This window comes from Gopherus evgoodei, chromosome 17, assembly GCF_007399415.2.
Source record: "Gopherus evgoodei ecotype Sinaloan lineage chromosome 17, rGopEvg1_v1.p, whole genome shotgun sequence".
NCBI lineage: Eukaryota > Metazoa > Chordata > Testudines > Testudinidae > Gopherus > Gopherus evgoodei.
In genome coordinates this window covers 16,195,659-16,208,838 of record NC_044338.1, presented here as the reverse complement: position 1 = coordinate 16,208,838, position 13,180 = coordinate 16,195,659, and the positions used below count along the sequence as shown (strand labels likewise).

Genomic DNA, 13,180 nt, shown 5'->3' with positions numbered 1-13,180 from the left:
GCCAGACTGGCACCTTAATTAGTTTGGATTTATTTAGATTCAAATCAGCAAGATCCCCAGACCCACCACTCCAGGCACCCGGCCGCTTTGGCTAGAATCAGTCTACAGCCAGCAGCACAGTGCTCCTTGTCCCAGCTCATGTAATGGAGAAAAGGTGGTGTTCTGAGAGTCCGATGTCTGCTCTGACGTTGGTTACTGAAATGAGGGGGTGGTGAGTCCCTTATTCTGCCTGGCTTTGTCTGCACGAGCAATCTCCTCCTGTACTGTTACCAGCCTGGTGATGAGCAACGGGGTGAGTATTAGTGCAGTCAGTACTTCAGTGTTCAGTGGCCTTTTTCTGCCTGTGTTGTCCCGACCTTGCTGCGCCCACTCTCTGTTACTGCGTCCTCTCTTGTTTCCAGCATTGGAGCTGCACTGGGATAATTCATTAGCAGGAGATTGCCCAAAAGTGCAGACACTGCTGAAGTCTCAGTGCTTTCCCGCCCCCCCAATCCTTCCCAGGGTGTTGCAAGGATTATTAAACGTGTCCGACGTGCTTTGAAATCCTCAAATGAAGAAGTGTTGTATTAGGCCCTTGTCTGCATGTGGAAGTTACGCCGGGGGTTTAAAACCCAATTTAGTTAAATCGGCGCAAACCTTGTGTGGACAGATTTATGTTGGGTTGTTATGTCCTTCTACCTGTACTGATGCTCGAAAAACCTATGTAATCCAGGCTTAAATCAATTGGTGAGTGGTTCTGGACCAATTTAATTGTGTCAATTTAGAATCTCACTTGTTAAACTGGTGAAACTTTTTGTGTGTTGACTAGGCTAAAGTGTAAATGTATTATTATTGTTAATGATCCATAGGAAAGCAGAACCTCATATGTTGAGAAGAGTCCCTCTCTCTGTTATAGGGATGTTCATTGTGTTTACATGGGTCTGCTCTCTCTCTCTGTCCCATACTCTGACTGTTTGTACTTTGTCACTTGCGTTGCCTTCCATGTTACTGAGCATCTGGGACTCTTGGCTCGGAAGCAGGTCACTATAACTCCAGCTTCAGTTACCAACATATATTCTGGTTATTGCCCTGCTGCATTATCTGGCTGGTGTTTAACCACAGCTGGCTTTAAAAAGCAATAGCTCAGTTTCCTATTTGCATAGAGGATTGTTTCAGACAAAAGCAGAAGGGACCCATCAGTTCCTCCTTAAGCAATCAAACAGCATCCGGGCAGATCACTGGCAAGAGTGTGCAGAGTATGATGAAAGAATTAGTCCTTTGCCACCGAAAATCCCTTGTGAATAGGTTTAGAACGAATGGCAATAATGTACTTGTGGTGGTTTAATTTTCTGTGCGTTTAGAGATGCAAGGAAATTGTTGCTGGAGATACGCTTTAGCTGAGGTTTAATGGGGGAAATTAGCAGGGAATCACTGGTATTACAGAGCTGTGCAACACTGAGGAGTAAGAAAGCCCTCAAGCAAGGGGGGATTTGCTTTTCAGAAAAACTGAGGGCTAAGCAGATTGAACCCAGTGAAAGGAAGTACACTGGCCGATTAATCACAATAGTTTCAATGAAACTGTGTGTGAAATCAGGAAAAGGGGCTGGCATATCCGGGATTGGTGCTGGGCGGGTGAGGTCTGGCTCCTTCACGGTTGGAAGGGGAGAAGACTGAAGTTGTGAACCTTGCTCTGTCCTACAGTGGTGGCTGGACTCTTTTTTTTTTTTTTTTTCTTTTTGGCCTTCTGCCTAGAGTGTGAGGAGGGAGGACATGGGATAGAGAATGGATGTAGCAGGGGCGTGGGAGCTGTTTAATATTTGTATGGTGTAAAGTATTATTTAAATCAGTGGCACTGAGAGGGTCTCTGTCTTCTATGTATTGGAGTTTCTTTGCCTGGCTTCCCATGCTCTTGTAACTTCTCCGTGGCTTTTTGGAATTCTGCAGGATTTTCTGTCATTTACAAAAACCCAAACCAACCCGTTGGGAGAGAAAATCATTTAAACAAAACTTGAATGCAATAAATGAAGGGGGCTGTATGGTCTCTGTGATGTAGAAAGTGACATTGCAGGTGCCTTCTTGAGTCCTGCTTCAAAGTGCCATGTTACTGACTGACTGACTGCTGCTGCTTTGGTGGTTTGCAAGGCCTTGTCTACACTCTGATGACGAGGGTCTCTAATTGTCCATTGGTGGGTGGCCTACCGCAGCTAGGACTTAGGTGACCTTACCAGTGTGTCCTCTAGACCTGCTCTGAGCAAGGTTATCGAAAGCCTGTGTGGTACTGTGACACTTTCTTGGGGCTCCCAGGAGTGCGGGTCACCTTGTTAAACCCCTGCTTCAGTGAGAGAGAGGTGCTGATACTAAACTGGGGGATGGCTCCCTGTCTCCCCAGTCTGTGAGCTACCTCTGACAGACTTCTCAGAACTCTGCCAGCATTTACTTTTGCCTTGCAGGTAACACTTGGTGCACCCCAGTCCTGGAGCCCCTGGAAGAGCGGTACCTTGCGGTATCCAGTCCCTGGATACACGTTAATTACCAAGTCTGCTGCCTCCAACGAGACACTGTACTCACCAGCTTCCTTGCTTCCACTAAGAATTCACACTTTGTGATTAAAACAAAGAGAAGTTTATTTACAAAGAGAGAGGTTCAAGTGACACTGAGTAAAAACAACAAGGAGTCCTTGTGGCACCTTAGAGACTAACCAGTTTATTTGGGCATAAGCTTTCGTGGGCTATAAGCATTCTAGTCCATGAAAGCGTATGCCCAAATAAATTGGTTAGTGTCTAAGGTGCCACAAGGACTCCTCGTTGTTTCTGCTGATACAGACTAACACGGCTTCCACTCCGAAACCTGAGAGAGAGTAGTAGAAACAGGTATGATTACAACTAAAGCAAAAGTTATAACATGCTTCTAAGAGAATAAACACCACTTTAGCAGGATGCAATCTTTGTCTAAGTTACATCTCTCATCTAAAGTGATCTCTCAGCGTCTCCAGTCCCCTGGGCCAGGATCCAGCTTTCCAGGATCCAAAATGCACTGTCTGTTTTGTTCCCTCCATCATGGACCACCAAGGGGTTCCCTTTCCTCTTCCTTATAGTCCAGGCAATCTTTGAAAAGTATCCCTTTTGCCGTGTACCCCTAGACAAAGTTCTTTTCTCCTGCTCTATGTTCTTTGGGGTGCTGATGCCAGATGGTCTTTCTCATTCTCCTTTTAACTTCCTTTCCCTTTTGAGTTGAATATGTGATTGAAGTTTGCTTTGTGTTGAGTTACACAATGTCTGATTTACATTGGAGAACGAGGCAGACGGGTAAATCGACATTCCTTTGTCTGGGGAAAAAATGTGTTTATTTGTCCTGCCTGGTCACATAGTTTGAGGGTATTTTTAGTAAGTACCTATTTCGTGAATAACATGCATATGCGCATCCCGCAATGCTTATGGTGGCAGTTAGGGGATAAGCTTTTGACCCTCTACATGACATTGTTTATGGATAAATACTGTGACAGCAGTGTGTTAGGTGTACAGGGCTGATAGGAGTTGCTGTTTAGGGGGGAGGGATAGCTCAGTGGTTTGAGCATTGGCCTGCTAAACCCTGGGTTGTGAGTTCAATCCTTGAGGGGGCCATTTAGGGAACTGGGGCAAAAATCTGTCTGGGGATTGGTCCTGCTTTGAGCAGGGGATTAGGACTAGATGACCTCCTGAGGTCCCTTCCAACCCTGATATTTTATGTCTGTGACAGTAAACCCTTTGTCACTGGGCATTGAGAGGCTGTTATGATCTTATATTTCCACCATAGCTACCGCCAGCCAGCACTCATAGTGCAAAGATTGGGAAATTTCCACAAAGCTGCTGGATGCACAATTGTCATTAATTTACAATGGGAACTGGGTGTCCAAATCCCCTAGGCAGATGGGAAAATCCCACCCTTCATGGGTAACTTGTTGTGCTCAGATAGAAGTAACGTGATGCATCTTCATTTTGCTGTCCTTCTGCTCAGGGATGGATTTAAACCCAGCATTAGTGGTCCAGTGGTGTGTAGGGTCTTGAGCAGCCCTTCTGGACTGGGGACACTGTGGGGCTAAACATCTGGGGAGCTGAGCAGCTGCAGCCATCGCAATTTTTACTGGAATTGTGGGCACTCTGAGCTTTTGAAAACCAGGCCCTTGTTGTTTTAAACCGGAGTCATTTGGGAGCTCGCTCCAGAATGCTTGACAACCAAACTCCCAGTGACCTTGAATCCAGGTCAACTGAGGGTGATGGGGGGAACCACCGTGACCAAAACCCTCCCCTTCCTCCAGGCACTTCCACTTTCTCTTTCTTTTCTCTTTTCCTGCAGGAGGTCAGCAGAGGAAAGAGCAGGATGCAGATTTCCAGAAGAAGGCAAAGGACTGTGGCCGGAGCATCCCGAGGGTCTCCCCACATCAAGGATCAGACGTTTACCTACTCAGGAAGATGGTAGAGGAAGTGTTTGATGTGCTTTATAGTAAGAATCTTCACCGTTCCATTTGGGTTGTTTTTGAAGGGACTGGTCTCTCCAACAGCTGAAGGCCTGTTATCACACTGACACTCTGAGAAACTGGGCCTGTACGTACTTGTAGCTACATCTTTCAACCCTGCTCTAATCTAGCCATTTCATCGTGATCCCTCTTGGCCTCAATTCAGCACAGCACTTAGCACATGCTTCTCTTTAACTTAAGCATGTGCTTTAAGTCTGTCCTTGTTTAGCAGAGCACTGACTAATCCCTTTAGAAATCTGCCTCTGTAAGCACTTGCTTAAGTCCAATTGACTTAAGTGCTGGGAAGAGTAGGGATAGATTTAAACATGTGCTTGGGTGCTTTACTGAAGCTGGCTCTCAGAGCCCAATCCTGCACCCCACTGAAGTCAGTAGCCCTTTTGTCAATGGGTGAGTGCAGGATCAGGCCCTTAAGAGATTATGAAGGGAACTTTATAGCCTTATAGACACAGAGTGTACATCATATTGACTCCATTGAAATCAACGGGCCTAACTGTTAACGTTTTCCTCTGCAGAAAGGCCCTAGAGGAGGCTATTCCATGGCTCGTTACCTAAATGTGCCAATGAATAAATTAGTGTGTGTATGTGTGGGGAGACGTCCTTAGAAATGCTGTCCCTACAGCATTCTCAGACCAATGCTGTGCTCTCAGCAGATTTTGTAAAATGTGGCTTTATCCCTAATGTGGCTTTTAAGGTGGTTTTAGTGCCAAATTTGACTTTCGAAGGAAAAAGATGATTTTCCTTAGAGCCCTGCAACCTGAGCTCCGAGACGCAAGCTAGTTTCATTCCAGCTCATAAATCTTCCCCGGTAATAAAGACGCCGCAGTTAAAATGTAGCTGACCACAGTGTTTCTGATGTAACCTACCGATGACTGACTGTGTGTGACAGGTCTCTCGCTGTGCCTGATCCACAGAGGATAGGAGTTGTTACAGCCCCAGCTAGGGAGATTTAGCTCATGCTGTAGCTGTATAGGCGTTTAGCTCTGGAAGTCTTGGGTTCAAATCCTATTGTTGGCCAAGATGGCGGCAGTTGCCCATGCATAAAATGAGACAGGCTTCCAGCTCACCTTTCAATAATCCGGGCTGGACCAACAGTAGTGAAAACACATTTATTAGCAAAATGAGAATGCACCCCAGGATATTCCCACAGAGTGAAATTTGCTCCTTGCCGAGAGCCAATGCAAGGGCTTACATCACTTTCGTCCCACTTAAATCCTCAGTCAGGTTGAAATATTGCCTAGACAGTGTGGTGGCCTTCTGCACAGTGGCAAATTAGATCCACTGAGAAATAGTTGTCTTCCTGGCTGTAGTCTCAGGTTCGAAAGTTCTGGCCCCAGGGGTGCATAGGCAGCCACGGCCCAAGCAGGGTTAAATGGAAGTTGGTTACTGCACAGGGGATTACAAATATTGCCCAAGTATATGTTGGAAACTAGTCCCAACTCAGCTGAGAGTTTGCAGGGGAGTCCACTAAGTCTTGGAAGAACAACAATAATCCATTGACTGACTTTGTGTCACTTCACATGTCTTTGAATGCTTGTTTTCCAAAGAAAATGCATTGCTTGCCTGAAGATAGACTGAATCTCAGCACTTAACAGTGAAGGTCAGATTTGTTTTTGTGTTTATAATTTGACATTGCGATGGTGGTTTTGCAGTCCGTTATCTAGAATCAGTAAAGTCTTGTTATTAGTTTCTGTGTAGTACCCAGAGTGCTAAGTGCTTTGTAGCCAAGTAAAGAGACAAGTTATCTGGGTTCTGTTCCTGGTTCTGCCACTGGTCTGCTGGGGTGACCTTGGGCAAGTCGTTGTATTGCTCTGTGGCCTATCATAAGAAGTCAGGGTTTTAGAAATCACTTAATGGGGATTTGGATACCATGTCCCATTACAGTGGGTGTTCAGATCCTCCCCACGTCTTTCAGATCACAGCCCAAATGGATGCTGTAGGGAAGGGCAAGTGAACAAGCAGTGAAAGTTAGCACTCACTCGCCTTGTTAAATTTCCAGGTAAGAGAGGGGGAGGGGAAGAGAGAGAATATGAATGTACGTAATAAACTGTACCTGTTTGAGGGTCAGTTTGGAGGAAATGGATTGAAAATGTAAAATAGAATCCATGGTGGTGCACGTACACATTTTTAAGACTTAATGGGGAACGGAGTATGGCCTAGTGCGAAGGGCACTAGACTGGTATTCTAGAGACCTGGGTTCTATTCCTCCCACCAGTCGTCTGGTGTGACCTTGGCCAAATCATCTAATAGTAAACTGGAGGTACAGAGCAATCTGTAGAAATGGGATAATGATAGTGACCTCCTTGTGTGAAGTGCGTAGAGATGTACTGGTGCAAAGCACTATGTTAAAGCTAGTTGCTATGATTAATTTTATGTATTGGTGTCTAGGGCAATGGACTGGAAGACTTGGGTTTGATTCCTGGCTCGGTCACTGACCTGCTGTGTCACTTGGGCAAGTCACTTCCCCTCTCTGTGCCTGTTTCTCTCCCCCACACAACCTTTTGCCTGTCTTGTTTCTTTAGATTGCAAGATCTTTGGGGCAGGGACTGTCCCTTTCCGTGTGGTTTTACAGAGCTTAGCACAATGAGGTACCAATATTAATTGGGGTCTCTACGTGCTACCTTAATGCAAATAATGTTAGGCTGACTGTTTAGAAGTGCGGTGCATCAGTAATTTACAATATCTTCAGTGGCAACAAGGGCTAGTCTGAAAATCAAGCTGCAGATTTTTGTGCGCATCTCTGGTGCACAGCTGTCTTGTCTGCTAATCTTCATGCCCCATGTGAATGTCCCTTTCTCCAGAATATAATCAGGATGTGTCCAGTTCCATATTGACTACAGCAAACTGTGCTTAAGATGGATGCAGAACCTAGTCCTGTGTCTTATATCTAGAGGTCTGTTTGAAATTAACAATTCTTTCTTCCATTTTTATCCTTTAAAGAAAGTTGCCTCCTATCAGTGAGGATGAAAAATAACAGAAAACGCTCACTCAAAAGAATCCCAAATTCCCCTCTGGAGCCCAGTAATCTCTTCACCAACAGAATGACTGACTGATTATCATGGCGTTCTATTAAACAGACGTTAATGATTATTATTCTCTCTCTTTAGTTAAAGTGTGAGCCTCTGCTGGGTTTGCTGAAGGTCACTTTGAAGGTAGCACATTCCCCACGAAAACTTGTCTAGGCACCTGCAAGCATCTAGCCTATAATTGGTTGCTATCAACATTATTTGCTTCTTTCTTTCTGTCCTGGGGAAGGAGAGGGGGCGATACTGGAAATGAAAATCTGCTGCAGCCAGTGTCCTGAGGCAAGGAATCAATTAGTACTTTCCAAGCGAGCAGAGAGTGTGCTCACAATGTTGTGGTTCAAAGGTTTGTTTTGAAACTTCTGTTTATGGAGTTAATTAAAATGTTATCCATCCAAGCTGTAAGGAACACTGATTGCTTGAGCAAGTCACACATCATTGGTTGTGTTCTTTGAAGCAATGCTCTGTGTTGAAGAAATTACTTTTAATAAGGCCTCGTTGACAGTGCCATGAGGTTTCCAGGATTTTGTAAAATCAGCTACAGGTTAAAAAAATTATTTAAATGGAAATATATTACATGCAATCCCGCGACTAATTACAGACCTCTTAATCAGGGTTTCCCCTGCATCAGTGCAGTGACGTGGATCGAAATACCACAAAGAAGGATGATGAACGAATGTACTGCTAGGCCTTACAGCCATATGTGCTGCACTTTTACATGCATCTGGATGCTGAGTCACTGAGTAATTCATGGTTTCAGAGTAGCAGCCGTGTTAGTCTGTATCCACAGAAAGAACAGGAGTACTTGTGGCACCTTAGAGACTAACAAATTTATTTGAGCATAAGCTTTTATGGGCTACCGCCCGCTTCATCAGATACATAGAATGGAACATAAAGGAAGAATTATATATACATACAGAGAACATAAAATGGTGGAAGTAGCCATATCAACAGGAAGAGGTTAATTAATTCAGATGAGGTATTACAACAGGAGAAAAAAAAACTTAGTCCATTTTAGACAGTTGACAAGAAGGTGTGAGGATACTTAACATGGGGAAATAGATTCAATATGTGTAATGACCCAGCCAGTCTGACCTCTATACTTACCTACATGCCTCCAGCTTCCATCCAGGACACACCACATGACCCATTGTCTACAGCCAAGCTCTAAGATACAACCACATTTGCTCCAATCCCTCAGACAGAGACAAACACCTACAAGATCTCTATCAAGCCCCTGGAAGGCATCTCAGATTGGGCTCCTAGACTCGCTCGTCATTTCTGAACATCTTCTTCAAGTTGTCTAAGTTGTCCCTGGTTCTCAGCCTTTCCAGGCCACTGTATCCCTTTCAGGAGTCTGATTGGTCTTGCATATCCCCAAGTTACACCTCACTTAAAATCGACTTGCTTACAAAATCAAACATTAAAAAAAAAAGTGTCTCAGCACACTAGTACTGAAAAATTGCTCACTTTCTTATTTTACCATATATTATCAAAAAAACCAATTGGAATATAAATATTGAACTTACATTTCTGTGTATCGTATGTAGAACAGTATAAACAAGTCAGTGTGTGTATGCAATTTTAGTTTGTACTGACTTCGCTTGTGCTTTTTATGTAGCCTGTTGTAAAACTAAGCAAATACCTAGATGAGTTGATGTACCTTCTGGAAGACCTGTTGTGCACCCAGGGGTATGTGTACCCCTGGCTGAGCATCTCTGGCCCTTGTAACAATGGTCGTTTTCCACTGCCAGGGAAAGACAGAAGCAATTTGTTCCCTGCTCCCCACTGAGGTATTGCTGGAAGAGGTGCAGGGATATTTTTGTGCAATTCTCTTATTTTGACATTGGCTATTGAAGCAGGAGTAGTGTTGTGGGTAAAGCATGGGACCAGGATAAACAGGTTCCATGTCCACTGCTAATTTGCAAGTCAATGAACCCTTCTGGGCTTACCTGTAAAATGGCGATAACAGTATTTCCTTATGTCACAAGCGGTATTCTGAGGCTCACTGCATTGACATTTGTAAAACACGTTAAGATTGTTGAGAGAAAGGGGCTACTTTTTTGATTATTCTTTTTAAATGAGAAACTAAGGCACAAAATGGTGTTAGGCAAAAGAGACACTTTCCTTTTTCAGGCAGCTGAAGTATGAATAAACATTGAGCCAAAAAGTAATGCTGGGAGTACTTTAATGAATATGCAAATGAAAATAAGTGCAGGTCTTCAGTCCCCTGGTCAGATCTTCTCCTCCGTCTTCTAACAAGGTAGAAGTTACTATGGGCCAGAAGCTGAGCTGGTGTAAAGGAGCATAGCTCTGCTGAAATCTGGAGTTTCGTTGAGTTACACCAGATCATAGAATCAAAGAAATTTAGGGCTAGACGGACGATCTCTGGAGACCGTCAAGTCCCAGCCCCCAGCTCTGAGGCAGGGCCAGATAAACCAAGACCATTCCTGTGGGAGGTTGGGAGGTTTTTAAGAACCTATGGGACAATTATGGGGATTCCACAACCTCCCTTGCAAGCCTATTCCACAATTTAATTTAGGAGAGTTTTTCTGAATATCTAGTGTAAATGTCCCTTGCTGCAGATTAAGCCGAACACTTGATCAGCATTCTCTTTATAACAGCCTTTAGCATATTAGCAGACTGTTAGCAAGACTCCCTAAGTCCTCTTTTCTCAAGACTAAAGATGACCAGTTTTTTTAATCATTCCTCATAAGGTTTCTAAACCTTTTATCATTTTTTTGCTCTCCTTTTGGATTTTCTCCAATTTATCCACCTCTCTTGTAAAGTGTGGCACCCAGAGTTAGACACAATTCTCCAACTGAGGCCTCACCCTTGCTGAGTAAAGCAGGAGAAATACCTCCCTATGTCTTAGATATGACACTCCCGTTAATATACTCCAGAATGATTTGAGCCTTTTTAGCAACTGCATCATACTGTTGACTCATTCAATCTGTGATGCACTATAATACCCAGATCCTTTTCAGCAATACTACCGCATAGCCAGTTATAGGCATTAAGCACCTCAGCCTTCTTGTTGTCATCAGTTATTAGCTCTCCTTCCTCACTAAGTAGATGATCTACAGTTTTCTTCATCATTCTCTTGTTCCCAATGTATGTAAAGAACCTCTTCTAACTGCATTTTATGTCCCTTGCTAGGTGTAAGTCATTTTGTGCCTTAACCTTTCTGATTTTGTCCCTAGATGCCTGTGCTCTCTTCTTTTGTATGCCTCCTTAGCAATTTGTCCGTGTTTCCGCTTTTTGTAAGATTCATTTTTGATTTTCAGGTCATTAAAGAGCTCCTGATGGAGTCTTCCTATCTTTCCTTCTCACTGGAGTAGTTGGCAGTTATGCCTTTAATATTGTGTCCTTGACTAACTGCCAGCTCTCCTGAGCTCCTCCCTTAGATTGTCTTCCCATGGGACCTTACCTACCAGTTGTAAGTTTCTTAGTCTGCTTTTTTTAAAGTGCCTTGTCCTTATTCTGCTGGTCTCACTCCCTTTCCTTACAATCATGAAATCTATCATTTCATGATAGCTTTCGCCCAAATTGCCTTCCACCTTCAGATTCACAACCAGTTGCTCATAATGAAGTCTAAAGTGTGTGTCCCCTTGTTCCTTCATCCGTTTTCTGAAACAAAAAGTTGTCCTCAGTACCTTCCAAGAATTTTTGTGTTTTGCCACATCACAGTTCCTGCTCCTCTTCATTGGGGTTTTGTGAGACTTTATTAATTAATGTTTGTGAAGTGACTGAAGAGCCATATTATGGGTGGGAAGAATTATCCTGACCAGTTTGCACTGGTGTCTGCAGTCTCAGTCCTGCTCCTCATCTCTCTGCTAAAGCCCTGACCAGCTGCAATTGTGAGCAAATTCTGCCTGGAGAAGCCAGTGACTTTATCCAATGTGTAATTGTGCCTGTTTCCCAGGTGAAGCCATAGGGAAGAACAGCGTGGTGCCCTTGCCCTACGAGAAGCTGATAAAAGAGCCAGGATTGCTCGCAGTTGCCGGCTTGCCTGAGGGACTTGTCTTCCGGAAGCCCACGGAATACGATGTGAAATCCTTGATGGCGATTTTGGAGCACAGCCACAGTATCCGGTTCAGGCTAAAAAGGTAACTTCATAAATCCTGAGAGGGTGGGAGCAGGGAGTCTTCGTTTCTTGTTCACACTGAGCCAAGTCCAGGGAAGGACACTCCCCTTTGAGTTCAGCAAGCTCTGAACCAGGCCTCTGAAGGGTTTTGTGTGGCAACTGCATCACGTGAGGAGGGATGCTGCAGAGCATGGTGCCATTTGTCTCATTACACACGGGCTTAGCTGCTTTATGGGGCTCTCTGACAGCCACATAAAAAGCTGCCCTGGTTGAGTTAATTAATAGCTCGACACCAATGCTAATAATCACGTGCTGCCGTTTTCCACTCGTCTGCGAGGTGCAGATGTTCATTAAATACAGTGTGCTGCCCTCAGCACTGGTTTCTCTTGTGAACCTTGAAATGTAGGTGCAACCATATTAAATCATGGCGTACAAAGACTCGGTGCGTGTGTGAGAGACTAATTTATCACGGTCTGAGGGGCCGTGGGATCTTTCCTTAATTATTGAAAGTGAAAACAATATCAAAGTGTTCCTAAGCGTACAAGGTTAATTACGTTCTTCTACGTGTCATTACATAGGAATTGTATGTATGATGAGCAGGATGCTCTTACCTCACCAAAGGGAGTTCCAGTGTAAACCTCCTAAATCTCTTTTCCAGTCTTGAGAGAGTATTATAGTGTGCTAGATGGTCAGGATTTTTGCACGAGGGAGCGATATAGGGGTGAGGCACCCTCCATGCTATTATAGCCACATTTCCAAAAATGACCTCTAATTTTGGTCATGTTAATTTTTGGCCCTGCCAAATTTGAGGCACGTTGGGCCTGATTCTAATGAATGCCCAGCGCCTACAGTTTCCAATTTGAAACGAGTTAGACCTGGGGGTGCTCAGCATCTCTGAAATCACTTGGTATGTCCAGTTGGACATGTAAAATCAGAGGCCACTTTTGGAAATGGGCAGTTATCTTCTGAAGCGTGTGTAAAATTCACCACGTTCAGATGGTCAGTACAAGGTCTTATGCACCATCTGAGTTCGCCTGAAGCCGTATTTTGAGTAGAATCTAAGTGATGCTTTATCCTTGACCCTGCACAATTCTAGCCATAGTTTCACTCCTAAAGTTTGCACTGAGCTGTCTAATTCCTCTCCCCTGCTTGCAATATGGAACTAGGCCAGTTTTCACCAGCTGTGGATCTGGCTCATAAAACGTATTGTAAAGACTGACGTACCCTTCTGAAGAGAGGAGGAGGAACTTGGGGCAGGGTTACAGCTCCTTTGACAGCTGCCGTAGAGCGGAAATGATAAGCAGGGAAGAAGCTGGGCCAGTCATCAGAGCAGAGTGGAGATCGTACTTTTCCATCCTGCTGGACTGTCTTGAAACGATTTGTTTGGAAGCTGTCCTCTCCCTTTCCTCCTCATTGCTTTTTAGCTTGTTCTCCTCAGTGCGCGCCATTAAGACATGTAACATGGACAGCTTGGGCACAGGCCCACCCGGGCAGCTTGAAAGCTGTTGCAAACTGCTCTCCCCCCTTGGCTGTATGAGCAAAACCATTCTCCCTTGCTCCAGGAACCCTCGTGCCCCTGAC

At 44.4% G+C, this 13,180-nt stretch overlaps 1 protein-coding gene across 7 annotated transcripts in view; it reads left to right on the top strand.

Annotated features, from left to right (window-relative positions):
* GTF2IRD1 (GTF2I repeat domain containing 1) overlaps positions 1-13,180 on the top strand; it is a 174,384-nt gene that overhangs the window by 85,021 nt on the left and 76,183 nt on the right. For all 7 annotated transcript variants that reach the window (XM_030536777.1, XM_030536774.1, XM_030536775.1 and 4 more), the window contains 2 exons: positions 4,312-4,458; positions 11,438-11,621. In XM_030536777.1, coding sequence (XP_030392637.1) covers positions 4,312-4,458; positions 11,438-11,621 — 331 coding nt within the window. The remainder of the gene's footprint in view (positions 1-4,311; positions 4,459-11,437; positions 11,622-13,180) is intronic.